The following is an 18,759-nucleotide window of genomic DNA, read 5'->3' on the forward strand; positions in this document are numbered from 1 at the left end:
AAACATTTAAATTATAACAGTGATATCAGTAATAGAATTTTTATAAAATCTGACTGTATTCAAATGGGAGAGCTAGCCCTCATCCAGATGAAAGCATAATGATTACTCAGACTGATCCTTTAGGAAAGCAGGTGGAAGCAGAGACCCCGGAGAACACACGGAGGCCAGCGTGAAGTAGGCAATACAGGCAGCCATATGCTGAGAAAATAAGAGAGAGCTGTGAGTTTGAGACAGTAGCAAGAAAAAAAATCATCTCATCTTTTGGAATATAAAGACTTTTTTGTGCAGATTTTTAAAAAAATATTTTTCAATTATAGTTTATTGTCAACATTATTTTGTATTAATTTCAGGTATTCAACATAATGGTTAGACAATCATATACTTTGCAAAGTGTTCCCCCTGATATTGCTAGTGCCCACCTGGCACCCTATGCAGTTATTACAATATTATTGACTGTGTTCCATATGCTGCATTTTACATCTCTGTGACTGTTCTGCGACTACCGATCTGTAGCTATTAACGCTGTCGCCTCTTTCACCTCTTCCCCCGACCCCTCTTCCCTCTGGCAGCCATCCATCTGATCTCTCGATCTGTGAGTCTGTTTCTGTTTTGCTTGTTTGTTTATTTTTGTGCAGATATTTCTTTCAACACTTTCATTTTCATGGATGTTCTCCCCATTGAGATGGAGACATGATGGCATTTTTTGTGTGTTGTTTATTGCCTTTAAAAGCCACTGAACTGAACTTCTTAGCTGTAGAGCACTGCATCGGAGGGGAGAAGTCTATTAAAGTCTATTGTTGAGCCCTCCTAGATGAATTAATTTCTATATGGGTGAGTTCTTGGGAAAGTAAAGGATTCTGTCGTGCAACATTAACATGGGTATTCTTCTCCTTTGTGATAAATGACATAGGAAAGTGCTTGCAGGTGGCGTAAGCTGTTTTCTGGATTCTGAAGACTTTGGGAGAAACATAAATGCTTTCCATGGCCGAGATGTTAAGTATCTATATGTTAATTTTATCTATTTTAAGGACCAGGGAGTTAGAGGACATGAAGCCGTGGAGAGCATCTCTGCACTGCAAGGGTGTGTGCTTTAACCTGCAGGAGATCGGATGCACTGGCAGTGGCAGGCTTCTTGCCTTGGCATCAGGACAACAGAGTATTTTGTGGATTTGATGCTAAGACCCAGGTCATTTCACAAGTCTATGGCAGAGGTTGATTCTTTCCTTTGAAAATATTTAATGTCTACTGTGTGCCAGACACTATTTTAAGTACTGGGGATATAGATAAGTGACCAAAATAGATAGGAACCCTATCCTGACTTCTTTTACAGTCTAGGGTGTTGATAAAGCTATCTTTTTTCTGTACCTCCAAGAGATTTCCATAGTGGGCTCATTTAGAGGGTGAGGTCCTGTGGCATTATTTGACACAGTAGATCAAGACTGAGCAGAAAAGCGTTGGCACAGCCTAAAATAATCTTCAGCTTTATGCCTTCATAGATGTGGCAGTGGGTTATTCTCCAAAGTACAAGCAGCTCTACTGAGTCAGCTGTGAACAATGCCCTTGCTTTTTTAAAGGCAAGCAGTGCCAGAGATGGTTCATGGAGGGCCTTTGTTGTCAGGCTACAAATAGACATGGGTGCTGGGTAGAAACATGTTGTGAAAACACGGATGAGTCACTGCATTGCTGTTGTTTAAGCAAACTCTTCTGCCAGCTTCTGTGCAGGAGGTCTTGCCTACTCAAAGACAGGATTTTATGTTCAAGCATTTATTTCAGAGTTGAAATATATCTACACACACACATATATATGTGTATATATAATAATCACGTATATATAATAAGGTGAACATATGTAATAATTACATATAAATTTATATGATACATAGTTAACATTCCCAGATATATATGCACGTTCACACACAAACACACAAGCACATTTCATTAGAAGCAGACCTGGGGAGCCATACGGACCGTTTGCCATGGCCCTGGGCTCGGAATAAAGCAGTTGAAGCTATGATGGCTTCAAGTATAATCAATTAATAATGACCACAGAGATGACTGTGCAAGTTCCCCATCTTGGCATTTTGACCATGAGAGGACCCTGAGGCTTCCAGAGTGAGTAGTCGCGGCTTCCTTGCTAAGTGTGGGCCAACTTTAGCTTGGGCTTCTGGGAGTGGCTGAACAGCTTCGCCAAGAGTTGGTTGGCCTTACATTTATTTAGGATCCAGCCCTGTCTTGCACTGTTTCCTTGTCTTCGAATTTAATAAGAGCATACCATTTCTGAGGTCCAGGCACTGTGCTAGCGCTCACTGTATTCTTACTGCTCTTGCTGCCCCTCTTCAGTGCCACTGTGCTCACACTCCGGTCACCGTGCCATGCTGGGAAGTAAACAGGGCTTTTCAGCTTCGCTGCCTAAAAACGTGTCCTTTCCACAACTGAAGTCTGTGATTGTGCACAACAGCTCACTGCAGCGTATTTATATTCTTAGTTGCTGCCAGGTACACTGTCCTATCCCTTTAGATACTTCTAATTAAATTGTTAAATGTCTATTTAACAAATATTTATGCATAGCTTAGTCCATGGGCAAGATACTAGAAAACATTGTTGGTGTTCCATGGCAAGTTTCTGTGTTATTTAAAAATTGGTCTTAGTTATATGAAACAAAGAAAAGCATTTTAACTTAAATTGACATTGTTGATTGTGAATGACTGAACATAATTTAGTGAAGATAGAGTGAAGAGAGTCATTTAAATTTTTTTCTAGAAGTAAATATAATCCTATTTTCACAATCTTACAGCAAAAGAATACAGTAAGATTTTTTTAGAAATCTGTGAATTTTGTGATATTTATGGAGCTAACAGAGCACATTTTAAGGAAAGTTGTCTCATAATAAGGAACATTTATAGTTGGCATCTCCAAATTTGAGGTTTTATTTTAGCATACTGCTGTGCTGAGAATATTTAATCAGTCTGCTTAAGTTGGAAATACATCATTTCTTATTCACATGCGATATTCCTTGATGAGATAGACATCTATTCATGGAGTTTATTATGTGCAATTCATAACAGCAACTTTAAAGCAAATTGATAATTATTTCCCTATAGTTGGGGCCGTTTAGTAAGTTCAGCTTACCTAAATGTTGCACTTTGGTACCAAAACGCATTTCTTCCTTGAAATGAAAATGTAAGAGGGCATGTTAATCTGCCTGAACTAGTCCAGGAACATTGAGATTTCAAAAAGTTAGGTCGGGATAATCTGTGAGAATGATACAGCTGGGTTGTTTCAGAAAGCAAAAATAAATGTCTATTTACTGACAAAGTAAGGGGCTCTGTGTTGCTCATTTGTCTCCAGCGTATGCTGGCCACTCCTACTCCCAGGAAGGACTTCCAGTAGTTTGCTCCACTTCAGGTACAGATTCTGAATTAAATCTGTTTGATTAAAAGTAAGTAATTAGGGACCAAATTTTACTTCCCAGAAGTTTATTTGTTTTTTTTTTCTTAAATACCTTTGTCAGCTCTATTTTCTTGGTGGTCAGAACATGATGCTGATTTAGGCCGGTTAGGGATTCCAAATGTTGAAAATTTCTAAAATAATTTTGTGTTTGGCTTTACATTATTTTAAAATAGCTTTATTTTTTATAAGATATAATTATGCATTATAGAAAATTCAATCAATACAGTAAAACTATATAGAATGTAATTTTGCCTTTTAACTCATAACCCAGAAATAATGATTCTTAACTTTTTCATGAACATCTCCCCATATACTTGCAATGAAGATTAATATATAGGATTTTATAAAAATGAGATCATAAACATGCTGTTTCAAAGCATGACTAGCTTTTAATGGAAGTCTTTCCACCTCAGTATGGATCTTGGGAATAATTTTTAGGACTACTTCTATTTGTACACATGTTATACGTGCTATAATTTACTTAATAAATCTACTATTAGTAGACTTTCAGTTTCTCCAATTTTCTCATCAAATAATAAAGGTTATGCCAATTTATACTTCTACCAACAATGGACATGACTGTCCACTTGTTTATAGCCTTGCAAAAACAGGATTTTGCCCTATGTTCTCATTTTTGTCATTCTGAGGGTTGAAAATGATAGCTCATTCTTATTCGATTCAAATTTATTTTATTTTTGGTGAGGATGAACATACTTCCACATTTTTATTGGCTATCTATTCTTATTTATATCTGTGCCTTTGGGTTATTTTCCTTTTAGGACTTTGGTTTTTTTCTTATTGACTTGTAAGAACTCCTTGTGTGATAAGGATATTTTCCTTTTCGTAGTCAGAAATATCACAAATATATTTTTCCTAGATTTACCATATATGTCTTTTCACTTTATGATTTTTTTGCTGTATAGATTCTAATTTTTATGTAGTCAAAATCTTCATATTTTATAGTTTCTTATTTTCATTATATATTTAGAGAGGTTTCCTTGCTCCAAGATTAAAAAAATATTTATCCACATATCTTAGTCCTTTTATGTTTTCATTTGAATTTTTTATCCATCTGGAATTGATTTTTGTGTAAGGTTATACTGGCACTTGGTGTTTGGGCCTTTCAGATGATCTAGATACATTCTCATAGCTCTTCCAACAAAAAAAATATTGTAAAGCCTCCCTCTCTGGCCCATCCATTCTATTAGACTTGGAGTTGAAGCTCTTTGGTAAAGGTTTTCGGCTCATGCTTTTCTTCAAGCAGGGAGCAGATTTGCCTTTCAAGTCTTCCCTCCTTTTTCAGTTCCTGCTGGGCAGTGTAAACAGAAATCCTGTTTATGACAACAAAGCACTTTTAGGCAGAGAGGATGGCAATTAGGATTTGACATCTGTGATCTGTCAGAACAGAAATCAGATTTATAGGCTGTAGCTACACAGGTGAAATAAAAAGTGATTGGATATCCAGTCTTCTTCCTCATTGTATATGAATGGTCTGTGTAACTGAGCCTTAACAATGCTAGCGGGTTGTTCATATTTTGAAAAAGGAGGAAAAGGTTGCTTGGTTGGGACCCAAATTTGGGCCACACGAAAATCACCCAATCTTCAGAGACTTTGATTTAATTCTTCAAGGTAAACATAAAGAGCCAGTGCTTATTTTTTTTAAATTCCCAGCCAGTTGTCATGTGACTCAGATTTGACTGTGCACTTGCATCATTCTGTACTCATTTTTGATCATATGGCTTGGCTTGTGCTGGGAACCTGACATAAAACTCCTGCAGGTAATTCAGAGCTCACTGCCTCTTTCCAGTGGCGATGCTTAAATGGCATTAGGCTGCATCATTTTTCTTGGCTAAATTTCAAAATCAAAGACCTATCTAGAGAAATTTAATTTTATTATTCAGCATTCTATACAGTTTGTATAAATTATCACTAACAGGGGCTAGAATTTTTTTTTATGGATAGAAACATTTTAGTATTTTTTTTAAGTTTAAAATATAACAGTAATGTTGGTGAATGGTTTATCATTATCTGCCACCAAAATATTTTATTTTTCAAGTTTCACTTGGTTGAAAGTTGTTAAAGATATAGAAAAGTCTTTGTTCTGGGGGGCAGTTGTGCCACTTTGCTCTTTTTGTTATTGTAGTTCAATAACCAAAGGGTTGTGATTATTATTCCAAATAATCCATTTCTTTAAAAAAGAAAAAAGGGCACAAAACAAAAATGGTTATATGGAGATACTAAATTGCAATAAAGTCACAGTTGACAGCATAAATTTTTACTTTTTAATTGTTGGTGTTACCAATCAGAGTCACATATTTTTTCCTTTAGAATGATGCTCCTATGGTTTGAGTTCTGTTAGGCTTGTGGGGGGGGGGGCAGTTGTTTTTTGTTTAGGGGTGTACTAGTGCTGATTTTCTTGGTCATTTTGTAAAACAAGGGCCATCTTTGGTTTAATTCATATCCTGCAGAGAAATGTTCAAAAATCGTTTTGGATATGGATTCATTGCTGTAAAGTAAAGCAATTTTGTTTTACTATAGTCAATTCCATGTGCTTAGTAGCACAAGGAATAAAAAGAAGCTATTCTCAATGGCTGTAGTATTGCCCCCTAAGGCTTCTGTTGATTTAGAATTTGCTTTGGGGAATACTGAGGATCTAAAGAGGCTTTTTCCTTTTTTCTTCTGATGACTAATATTCATCTTTTCAAGCCACTCCTTTTATTTTCTCTCTCCATTTGCCTCCTCTTTTGAAGGAAAGAGAAATGACAGAGGCAGGCTGGGATGAAGGGGATGAGGAGCAGTGAAGGAAGGTGAAGGAACATTTTACTATATGTCTACTTTATTCCTAGCTCTTTATATAGTATCGCCTTATTTAGTCCAAATGATCATCCTGTAACATAGCCATTGATGTTCTAGAAGAGAGAAGTAGGGGTTAGAGAGCCTGGTGACTGGTGGAGCTGAGATTTAAAAGCAGATATTCCTGACTCCAAGATACGCTCTTCGTGCTGAGCCACCGGAAAGTGACCTTGGAAATCATCTAGTTCAGCTTCATCTTATATCTAAATAAATACATTATGTATATGTTAAGGTTTATCACAAATGTATTACCTATCAGCTGTGCTAGGCATTTAACCTGTATTATCCGATCTACCACATATACTAAGGCATAGAGAGATTAAGTAACTAGCTTAAAGTCATCGAGTAAACGGGACAGTCTAGACATGAACTTGAGATTGTCTGACTACAGAGTCCATTTCTCTGCTCTACCAGCTCAATGTTTTTCTCCTACATGGGGAAAAAAAAAAAACTATATTTGACAAAGGCTAAGTGACATCCCCAAGATCATTATCTCTGGTAGCAGAAGGAAGTCTAGACTCTAGATTTGGTGACTGCCAGATTTTTTCTTTCTGCTGTTCTCTTGTGGCAGCACTGAAATGGAATAAGTAAAAGCTGAACCAAAGTGGCGCGGGAGCGCTTTGCGGCGCCCGACGCTGCTGCACATCAGCGTGCAGCCACCCGCGTTCTCACGAATTGCTAGGGCGTTTGCTCCCCCGTGGGAAACCGGGTGTAGAAGTGTCTTGATGAGTTATAGCTATTAAAAATACACACAGCCACGTGTTATTTTCCTTTTTCATGTCAGTGAACACTAAATACAATAAATTAGAAACGGGGTTTCTGATAGTTCGCTTTGTAAATTGCTTTAAATTCCAGGTACAGTTAAACTAAAGTTATTTATTATATGAGATTATTTTTTTTTAAATTTCTGTATTGTAAAAAGTAACATGTCAAAATATGGTGAAAATAGTTCTCTTCTCAGAAATGTTGGAAGCATCTCTAAGTTCAAGTAAGTTTCTTTCCAGTTCAGTGTGTATAATAAATCACCTTTCCCTGTTTCAAAATTGTCAGCCACAGAATGGAAACTCTAGCACTTACCAAAGATCAAGTACTGAAATAAAAATAATCTGCCTTTTAACTCTCACATGGCATCCATAAATCAAAGCCATTTTCTGGAAGAAAGTAGTTGTTATTTTTACTGAATGAGCAACGATGGCCATTGACCTTTGGTAGGTGGAACTGGGGGTATGACTTGGGCATTTCTTCTTGGATTCCTTTAGCGCCTCCCAAGTGCCTGCAGAGCACATGGAGGTATAGTGCTTAGCATGATGGGAGGAAGGAAAACATGAAGATGCTAGGAGACCCTGTTCTTGCCCTCAGTCATTAAGAGCCATGTCAAATCAAGCGGAGATTCTTAATCTCACACTCTTCCTTTCTTCCTTCATGTTTGCTTTCACACCCAGGCTGTGCTGTATTTTGATCCTGCAGTAGTGATGAAAAATAGGCACTCCGTGCCTGATAAAGAAAGAAGCAGTGTAACTTTGCCTATCACAGGTGCCCAGTGTGGCTGGTCCTGCCACATGGAGCATTCCAGTCCTACCCTTTCATGTCACACACACTAAAGTAAGTCATGAAAAAGAAAGATAAGTTATAAAGACATTACAAAAAACCAATGTCAGTGCACAGCGGGTACAAAGCTGTATGTCCATGAAGATCCCAGGTGAAGATGCACCTTTCCCCCTTGCTAAGGGGAAGTAGTGGTTGGGCAGGTATCCATACCCCAGAGATGCTTTGTGCCACATTGAAGGTGGATTTGTTCATTTTGTTTAAGCCCCTGAAACTCAGTATCTTCACGTGTAAGACATCCAGATTGATAGTATTTGCTGGGTGCTAGGGAGTCTTGTCTCTGCATAAACGCTGTCTGGTTCTGTTAACCTTGCTTATTATTCTGCTTCCTGTCCCTCTGAGGAAAAATTGAGTGGATATTCTGATTACATATGAAATGGCAATAAAATGAGAAGATGGCCATTTCTACCATGCAGTAGAACTCACATCCAGGGAAACAGGATCTCCTCCTATCAGACTTAGACTTTTTAGACAGAAGAAGAAATTGTCCTGAATTGTTTCAGAATGTGTATACTCTCTGAGAAGCCAGTCTTGACCTGTCAACCCTTGATTTTTTTGCCCCATCCCATTCCATCCCACCTCCATTGGTACAGAGTGTTATGCTTGAGGATTTGTATCCATTTTCTGAATTGAACTCTACCCTTAAAAAAGGAGGATGTGCTATTGCTACTGCCATTTTAAGGAGAACATTGCTCACTCTGAAGCAGTGTGAAAATAATTTGAACAATCAGGATGGCTTGGGAGTGGTCAGCACTTAGTCTATTTCAGTTTTATAAGTTGATTTTTTTTAAAAAAAATTCTTTATAATCATTTTATGTGTATTATATGAAAGTGAATGAAAAGTTAGGGAGAACTTTTGGCGCAGTGGAAAGAGGTGACTTAGTAAGGCTGGCAGGTGGAGAGGTTAACTGGGGGTCGGGGTGACTGAGAACATCTCAGATTCCCAGAAACCCACTTTGCTGCACTCAGAGGGTTGTTTAGATGAACAGGTGGCTTGTTTTATATAAACATAAATCACACTTCTATGAACAAGTAATTATTGTTCAGCTGAAGAGGGAGATCTTCCTAGTACTCTTTTATTTTAGTATACACTTAGTTACAAAGATCACCTTTTCCAGTGCTATATAAATTTATTTACTACTAAATATATTTTATGTCTTTTGAAGCCATAGAATATCATTACTTATTTAAAAATTATTTTATTGTGGTTCAGATTTATAGCTTTATGTATAGACTAAATGTCTCTGTCATATTTTTATATTTAAAAATCATCTCAATAAGTATCAGTGGTATATTAAATTTAGAAAAGGACCTTTTGGCAAATAAATATGTACTTCTCTAAATGAAGTTTGAAATAAAGAATATAGGAAACAGGCTCGTTTGCCATCGTCGGAGGTGTTGGTCCCAAAAGACGCGATTAAGAAAGTTGGCATAATTTTGTAAGTTGGTGATGCTTTTGCTCATTTTTCTTTGTCCTTGTCTTGCTAAAGGGAAAACAATGGGTGATTTCTAGAGATAAAACTACAGGAAAATGTAGCCACTAAAGTTTAGCTATTTATGTCCTTGCTCATTTATTTCCTCTAAGAGTAAATCAAAGCTCCTGTATAAGTTTACATTGGACAATGAATATGTAATAAGAATTTGGGGGGGAATTAATGTCTTCAAGGTTGCAGGACAGAAGGCAAATCACTTTTTGTGTCCCCTTTGCTCCCCTCTCCACTTGAAAAGCTTTCCTCTAAAAAAAATAGCTTTTGTGCATAAAGTATAGCTACTTAAAAGTACCTGCTATGTGCGAGGTGAAATAAGGCTAAAACAAACACAAGGTAACCACAAAGAGGAAAACACCGTCTACTGTTTTAAATCATGTCTACAAACTTGGTGGGATTATATAAAGTGATTTTATATGCAGAAGTTTCAGTTAAGATGTTCAGAGTGGATCGGAGTCGTCTTTCGCCTTCTGTAGTCAACCACCAGTCATGTTAGTCACTGCAGTTCTTCGAAGCAATTCAGCCAGTCAGGTAGGGAGGAATGATTAAATCATGTGTATGGTGAAATAAACAGCCATACCCGTATTGGTAAGAATCTACTGTTCATATCTGTTTGATATGTTTGCCATAGACCTCACAATAGCGTATGCATGTGGCTTAGTGTCCCTAGTGACATCATACCCAAGGAGAAAAAAGACCTGTTTCTTTTAACACCTGTATTTTCTCTCTTAATTAGGGCGTGTTGGAGAGCTTCCTGGGCACAGCTGTTTCTGGAGCCGTCTTTTGCCTCTTTGCTGGCCAGCCACTCACTATTTTGAGCAGCACTGGACCTGTTCTAGTTTTTGAGAGGCTTCTATTTAATTTCAGCAAGTATGTATATACCTATCTAATTATAAATTAGGATTGTTTAACTGTAGAACAAGCATAGTCTAGATGTTGTACAGAATAGTAACTCAGTAGATCAGAGTACGGGCGTTGCAAGATCTGGCAGTTGAAAGACCCTGAGAGATGACATAGTCATTTTACATTGGATTCAACTGAGGCCCGTGTGTTTGACTACCTGCCTGCCCTCCGCCTTTAGCCTCTGCCCCTTGCTGTCCTGCATTGTACCCCAGGGGCCTGACCTCTGTGGAAGGCAGTCCTTGGGCTCCTAGCCCCACTGGCTTCCTGTGGGGTTTGGTTGAGTCTGCAGCACCAGCAGCCAGGGGTGAAGAGAGGGCAGGATGCGTGCATGTCTCCCCCCACCTTACTGTCTGCTTTCGCATCACAGTCTGGCGGTGGCTAATTCCTTGTGCGTAGCTCCTGTAGGGTGGTGGCCCTCCACCCTGGCTCAGCCTCCATCAGGCTCTCGTGACTCTATTCCTTCCTTGGCCTTTTCAAGCCAGGAGGTAGGAATGGCTTCCTGATTGCTCATCCCTGAGTGCCTCGCCATCCTCTGTTATTCACAACCCTGTAAACAGCCCGTTTATTAAGTTTTTTTCAGAAACCCATTTGAGAATGACTTCTGTTTCCTGCCAGGACTCTGACTGACATTCCAGAGAAATGAAATGTCTTGTTCAAGGTCACATGGCTCATTCATGAAAGAGCCTGGATGCTCCTATGGTCCACTGCTCCTAACCTCAATTACAGTGTTTTTAACTAAGGATCCATTGTAAGACTCAGCTGAGTAAAAACTAATATCTGTCTAGTGCTGACCATGTACCAAGTATTCTATGTGCATTGCATAGAATAATTAATAGCGACTCTTTATTTAATTCTTGGAGCAGTCCTATGAGGTGGGACAGATCCTGTTTTATAGATGAGAAAGCTGGTGCGGCGTGGGTAAATGGTTTGCTGAAGGTTCCATCACCAGGAGTTGGCAGGGCTGGGATACGAATCCCTGCTCTCTGACTTCAGAGCCTCCGCCTCTTACAGAGTCACTAGGCACAACTAATGGGCATGACGATGATATTAATATTTTCTTTTAGAAGCTGATGGATTGTTGCAAGAAGGAGAAGATCGAGTTAAGCAAATTATCCAAGTGGCCACATTAACACACAAATGGATTTGAAATAAAATTGGGTATTCTGGCCTCTTTCTAATGAACTTAATGCCTCTAAGAGAAAATTGCCTTTACTGTCAGATCTCAGTCCTTAAACAGGTTGCAGAATTCCTTAAAACTTGTAGTATTCCTTGTTGGAATTCCCATATTCTTATGTTATACATTTTTAGCATTTTAATGTTAGAGATGTCATTGCCTATGTAATACCTCATGGACTTTAGGACTCATACGTGGCAAGCCTTTGAAACTGTATGCTATGAGAAATGATCACAAGGAAGAAAGGATGAGGATTTAACACTAGTGTTTTGAAAATTGGGTTAAGAACATTAGTGAGGGTCTTCTGAGAATCTAAAGTTCTAAATTGTAAATGATGTGAGTTTTTCTTAGCTCTTTACTAGACATTCTTTCTCCCTTATAATTCTCAGAATGACATTGGAAAGAATCCTGTTCATATCAGTTTATAGAAAGAATCAAACAATTTTTATATGTTTAAGAAAACATCGTGTGAGACAAGAAAGTCTTCATGGAAAGATTAAACAAGCATGTATTATAAACAGGAACAAACATGCGCAACCTTTGCAGATTTATTGGATACAATGTGATTAGAGCCTTAATCTACAGAAAATGTTTACATCTCAGTTTACTTTAGATAATTGTAGAAGAGAGATTATTTCCTTTTACTAAGCAAGTTCCTGCCTCACTTTCTCTTCTGTTTCATCATAATTGGTAACATAAACACAGTTCCAAATGACTTATATTTGAAAACAGTTGTAAAGCAACAGGAGACATTGTAACTCAGCGATGGATTTAAAGCAGGGTTTCTCCAATGTTTCATGTTGTGGCAAACCCTGTTATTATATTCACAATGCTGTAATTTACTTAAGTATCATAACAGTGCTGACATTTTGTCTAGATGCAGAGTATCTGTGCAGATCACTAATTCCCAAGGTGTGTTTCATCGATTAGTAATTTCTTAGGTGCTCTATGAAAAAAGGCTTCCATGATCCTAGTAAGTCTGGGAAATGCTATATATTATATTTCCTCCTTGGTAATTTACTTTACACTGTATCTTACTAAGGGATCTGAGAATTCCTTCAGTAAAAAAACTTTTACTCTGTCTTGCCCAGGCTTTTCCCAAAATATTTAATGATTTTTTAGAAATAAGTACATTCTTGTTTTGCAGATTCAATGGACTCAAACAGTAACTCCATATAATCCACAGACTTTCTCTGACATGGGATATAGGTTTTCATATTTGCCCTATAAACTGGAGAGTCATAAACGAATATGAATGATGTGCTGTCACCTTTTACTACTTTTAAAAGTAGTAATAGAGTGAAGGAAAGAGCTCACAATTGTTTCTTAATTCTGCAGTCTCTTTTGTGCTGTTTTTATATATTGCATCCCAGTAATAGAGAATCATATTAGTCTTTCTTTAGTAAGGAATCTGAGAGTAGTTTTAAAAATATGTTCTAAGCCACCCTGGCAGGAGGTCGCTCAGTGGATTGAGCACTGGCCTGAGAACCAAAGGGTTGCCGTTTTATTCTCAGTCAGGGCTTATGCCTCGGTTGACGGCCAGGTCCCTGGTAGGGGACATGCGAGAGGCAACCACAAATTGATGTTTCTCTCCTTCTCTTACCCTCTCTAAAAATAAATAAATAAAATCTTTTTTAAAAAATGTGTTCTAAGCCATGTAGTAACTTCATGATTAAAGTTGAATTTTAGCCTGTATAATTGATACTTGGCTGTTCAACAATTTCTTTCTTGTATCCTTTGAACAATTTACTTGGAAACCTTAAAGTAATTTCCTTCTATTATATTACTATATTTATTCATTTAGCTTAAGGAATTTATATTGGTTTGCCAGTAGCTGAAAATGTTTCAAATAGGAGTTTTTCAGTTTGTCTGTATCCTTGGTTTTATGCTACTCAGACACTAACTCAAAATATCTACAAATACTGAATAGCACCGTAAGGCTTTAAACCCATTTTCTCCTTCTAATTCACCATAGTTTTTTTTGGTCTCTTACTGTAATTTCCTGTTACTTTTTATAACTTAATTGCTATTGAAATTTGGCACCAAAGGGACTGGATGTAATACTGCCATTTTATTGCAGTCATTACTATTGATCAACTTGTTTTAAAAAGTTTCTCATCTCTTATTTCTCTTTCTTCTTGCTGCTATAAACATATCACTTTCATAAGAAATGCCATTGGTTTTAGTGATTTTTATTTGGATTATTCTTTTAGAGCTCTTCTGGGAATATTTAAGTATTTTAGAGAAGCTAGGTTGGTATATTACTTAGGTCTTAAGGTTTAAGTTTCTATGTGCATTTTTTTCCTTTGACTCAAACTGTTAATGTTCCTAATCATTAGCTAGTTAATGGATTTGTATGTCATCCCATCCTGGAAACATCAATTCTATTAACAACTGTTAACATTCTTAGAACAAATCAAGATCGCTCTTTCATCTTGTTAGAAGCAAAACTGGTCCTTGGTTAAAACTTACTTTCTTTTAATTAAAAACCCTGTTGGCTCAGAAGCGATTAAATGGTGTTTGAGTTCTGCCGACCCTGACACACTGTGTGACAAGGTCAGTTATCTCCGATTCCTGGAATTTAACTTCCTGTGTAGTCTGCGTCTCTCACTAAGATAAGGAGCAAACAGTGGAACTGCAGACGGAAAGGAACTGGAAAGGACTGTAGAGGGCGTCTTCAGCAAGATTCCAGGAAACCCATAACTCGCTCCTCCAGTGTTAGTCTCCTGTTTTGTAGTAGATTCCCAGTTGTGGGATTTGGTGAGGAGATGGAAATAAAGGACAATAACTTGAAGGCCCACCCTATTACTCAGTAAATGCAAATAGGCTAGGGGAACCACGGTGTAATTTTTTAAAGGAGCAGAACCAGAATACAGAGATTTGTTTTCTGGTCCAGCTCTGCCAGTAAAACCTTGGCATTGGACAGATGACTTAACTCCCATTGGCCTTGGTGCCCTCATCTATACAGTGGGCATATTTGACTAGTTAGTATCTGTGTTAATCAGGATTCTCCAGCAAAACAGAACCAATAGGATGTGTGTACATCTATAAAGAGATTTGTCACAAAGAATTAGATCATTTGATTATAGAGGTTGACAAGTCCAAGATCTGCAGGGTGAGCCAGCAGGCTGGAGACCCAGGAGAACTGATGTTCTTGTTCAAGTTTGAAGGTTGCTGGTTTTAGAAGTAGGAAGAGCCCATGATGTAGATGAAGTCCAAAAGCAGTCTGCTGAAGAATTCTCTGTGGCTTAGGGGAGGCCAGTATTTTTGTTCTGTTCTGTTCTGTTCTGTTGAGGCCTTCAACGAACTAGATGAGGCCCACCTCATTATGGAAAGCACTCAGCTTTACTCAAAGTTTGCAGACTTAAATGTTACTCTCATCCAGAAACACCCTTACAAAAACCCTCAGGTTAATGTTTGACCAAATATCTGGACACTGTATAACCCAGCCAAGGTAACACATAAAATAATTAACTATCACATTATCTAAGGAGCTATTAAATCTAATATTCTATAGAATTTTCAGTCCTTTATCCCTTGATTACATGTGGTAGCTCATAGGTCAATGTCAGGAACTGTCTCATTCAAGTCCTGGGTCACAGGTGTACACTAATCCATCCAGCAAGTCTTCATTGGACACCTCTATGAGCCAGGCGGACAATTTGAATTTGATTCCAAGAGCAGTGGGAAGCTATGAAAAGGTCTTCGGAGTATCTGCTTTACATTTTAAAAGATCATTTTGGTTGTTATGTGAAAAATGGCTTTGAATGAGATAAACATGGATATGAGTAAGGATATCATATCAGTAAAGGGATTCTTATAATAAGTGGACAGTGGATTCTTGCTGGCCCAGGCTGGGCTGTTGACGGTGAAGCTGTTGATACGATACCTTTGGGAAAGTACTTAAATATGTCACTAACAGATACCAGTAACCCATTGTCTAAAATCGAGGATATGGAACTTTAAGCATGTATGATCATTGATTTATTTCTTTTTCCCATACAAAAACTGTGATGACTACTATCTGCTTTTCATCACAAAAAAGTTATGAGGAAAAAATATTATAAAACACTCACCACATAATTTTAAGTGATCAGTATGACATGGTAAAATGTCAGTTCTTGGCCCATCTTTTCCTAAATGTGAATGTTGAACCATTCACTTGTAAGAAATAGAAAGGCATTGAAAAACACTGGCCTCTTTAGATGGAAGCGGCCTGTTCTAAGATGCTGTTTCGCACACGACTTCAGCAGAAGGGTGTCATGTCAATAGGTAAGTGTCGAGAAGTGGTCACTCCTGGTTGCAGCCCATGTGATCTGACTGCTGCCCTTGATTTTAATCTCATCTCCTCACATCGGTGGCCGCAGTGAGCGTTATGCATCATCTCCTGCCTCGTGTGCTTGTTAAGAACTCTTTCACCTTTTCCCGGCCTGACCTTCCCTGGCCCTTCCAGAAAGTTTCTACTTACCTACCTTGGGTCTTTTTCTGCAGCTTCAACTGTCCCCCAGTCAGAATTAGCTAATTCTCCTTCTTCTGTGACACTGTGTGAACTTTTGGAAATCACGCAGTATTTTACAGTGAGACTGTGTTTATCAGTTTGTCTCCCTCAGTAGACTGTGAAGACCTGGGAACAGAGGACATATTTACCTTAGTGTCTTCATTAGCGAGCAAAGCTCACAAGCATTTATTAAGAACATACCGGGTTACAGTGTTAGGTTTTCAAGTTATTTGCTTTATAAACTCCATGAAGGCAGGGAAAACATTTTCTGAGTGAGAAAATTAATGAGTTATTCACATACAAATTGTATGACTACTTTTGATGTGCTTTTCTCAAACTGGGATTTTTTTCTTTTTGGTAGCATATTCATATTACTAGACCAAATCATTAAACTTAATATTTTCTGGGTGGGGGGGGAATCAAGAACGAGCTTTTATCTAGAGGCTCAGAGTGGTTTCGTATTTTTAGCAATCTTTCTGCATATATTCGGTAGTTTTATGTTATTCTTTGTGGTCATTGGAGAAGTGTAACCTTTCTTTCTTCTTTTCAGGGACCATAATTTTGACTATTTGGAGTTTCGCCTTTGGATTGGCCTGTGGTCAGCCTTCCTGTGTCTCGTTTTGGTCGCCACCGATGCCAGCTTCTTGGTTCAGTACTTTACTCGCTTCACTGAAGAGGGCTTCTCTTCTCTGATTAGCTTCATCTTTATCTATGATGCTTTCAAGAAGATGATCAAGCTTGCCCATTACTACCCCATCAACGCTGACTTCAAAGTGGGCTACAATACACTCTTTTCCTGTGCCTGTGTGCCGCCCAACCCAGGTAAGGAAGCCGTGTTCAGTGTTTGTGCTTGCCCTGGTGTTGGAGGAGAGTGTGGGCTTCTTTCATGTAAACTTTCAACGTGGGATCATGGTTCTCAGGAAGGGGTTTTATTTTATTTTCTCTGAGAAACCATGCTGCTGAATTTGAAGTCTCATTGGCTGGGGTATCTTAGCCATGTGATTCAATCAGGAAGTGAAACCAGGAGCTCTAGAATATGGACATAACTAGCTCAGTACTTAAAATTAACTCAAAAAGCAGTAGTTGCAAGGAAATTTTGTGTATATTATTAGTGATTTTATCTGATAGGTGAGAAACCCAGTACATATTGTATATTAACAAATATAAGGATCAGACAAGCCTCATCCTTTGAATTTCTATCCCATATTTCACTGCCTCTTTATTGCTACAGGAATCTCTTCCTTTAAGTAAACTCTAAATAGATTATTTTAAGCCTATAAAAGAAACAAAAAAGATGCTAACTCACTTTGTATAATTTGAAGCATGAAATTAAAAATAAATTCAGCTTGGAGTCACCTGGTGATAAAGTAGAACCTTAACATTCATCTCTGTTAGACAACATAAATAAGAAAGGAAAGGAAAGGAAGAAACAAAAGTAAGAAGGAATGTTATGTTCCCAGAGAAGATTTATACTCTAGAGTCAAGAAAGACATAAAAATGAAATTAACTTCTGGGTAAGGAATATGATTCTATACATCTTAGCACTTTAATATCCATCTTGCCAAACCTGAGACCTTTTCCACAAAAAAGTGTTCAGCCTGGTCTTTGGAAATTTTTCTTGCAGTAATTCATAAGCATTTCATAATATGGAAGGCATTTGGAAAAAAGGATTCACTTTGAGGGAAGTTGCTTTACATCTGTTATAGACAATTAAGTGGCAATAGTGCTAGTGATCCCAAGTTATGCAATTAGCTACAGGTTGATACCCCTTAATATAAAAATTAATATACAAGTCATGCTTTTTGGATTATAGCACCAGAAGCAAAGCAGACTTCTGAGGGCTGTATAAACCTGGGCATGAATGTGAGGCACAGTCATGCGACATTTACTTGTAGAGTCTGTGGAAAAACCTTGTAATATTTATAGTAAAACAAAGGATTGAATTATAGACTAGAATGCAAAATGCACATGAATTTAAAAACTAAACAAAATACTACAAAGATATCGATGCATGTGGCAGGCTCTGTCAGATCACTCCCAGATGTTTGAGTTGTGTGTCTTCATTCGATGTTATCTTGAGTGGTGAGAGAGAAGAGAACAGCATCTCGCTTAAAATGGGTCTGTCAGTAGTAACAATATAAAGAGATAGGGCATTGTTGGGCTGTGCACTCATGGATTTTTTTTCTTGTTTAAGGAAAATCAACACACACTAAAAGAAAACCCATGCTTAAAAGCAAAGCAGAGAAAGTACAAAGTGGAAATATGAAAATTCAGGAAAACATGAATGATATATAGCTATAAAGCTCTATTACTGTTAAGATGTATACTGATTGGAAATAATTTCATAACTTAAAAGTGCTTGGAGAAAATAGGTACTTAATACATGATAGATGCTATTATTAGAATCAATTAAATACGCTCTCCCGAGAAACACAGATGTTGCCATTACACAACTGTGTAGAGCTCATCCCAGGAAAAAAGGGGATAAAACATGTAATAATCACTTCAGGGCAAGTGCAGGCTGTACATGTTCAAAATATTGGATAACAGGCATACAGCACATTCTTAAATAACATGGTTTCATTCCATGTCGTTTTGTTATAACATTAATAAGATGCTGTAGGAACTTAACTCCTGTTTATAATCAGTTAGCCTGTGGCAATACTAGTTTTGTTATACATCATTTTGCCTAAAGCCACAGCCTATTTGGCCATGTTAAGTGAGAACTTACTGTATTTAATTGTGGGATTTTTAAATGTTCTTTCCATTTATTTCTATCTATATGTACA

The 18,759-nt window shown here is 37.7% G+C and overlaps 1 protein-coding gene across 5 annotated transcripts in view; it reads left to right on the top strand.

Moving 5' to 3' along the window:
- SLC4A4 (solute carrier family 4 member 4) overlaps positions 1 to 18,759 on the top strand; it is a 288,470-nt gene that overhangs the window by 181,633 nt on the left and 88,078 nt on the right. For all 5 annotated transcript variants that reach the window (XM_054591433.1, XM_054591425.1, XM_054591416.1 and 2 more), the window contains exons 12-13: positions 10,132 to 10,265; positions 16,521 to 16,792. In XM_054591433.1, the coding sequence (XP_054447408.1) occupies positions 10,132 to 10,265; positions 16,521 to 16,792 (406 nt within the window). The remainder of the gene's footprint in view (positions 1 to 10,131; positions 10,266 to 16,520; positions 16,793 to 18,759) is intronic.

The sequence above is a fragment of the Pteronotus mesoamericanus genome, unplaced genomic scaffold (assembly GCF_021234165.1).
Source record: "Pteronotus mesoamericanus isolate MK-2021 breed Mesoamerican mustached bat unplaced genomic scaffold, CSHL_Meso_final contig_130, whole genome shotgun sequence".
NCBI classification, from domain to species: domain Eukaryota; kingdom Metazoa; phylum Chordata; class Mammalia; order Chiroptera; family Mormoopidae; genus Pteronotus; species Pteronotus mesoamericanus.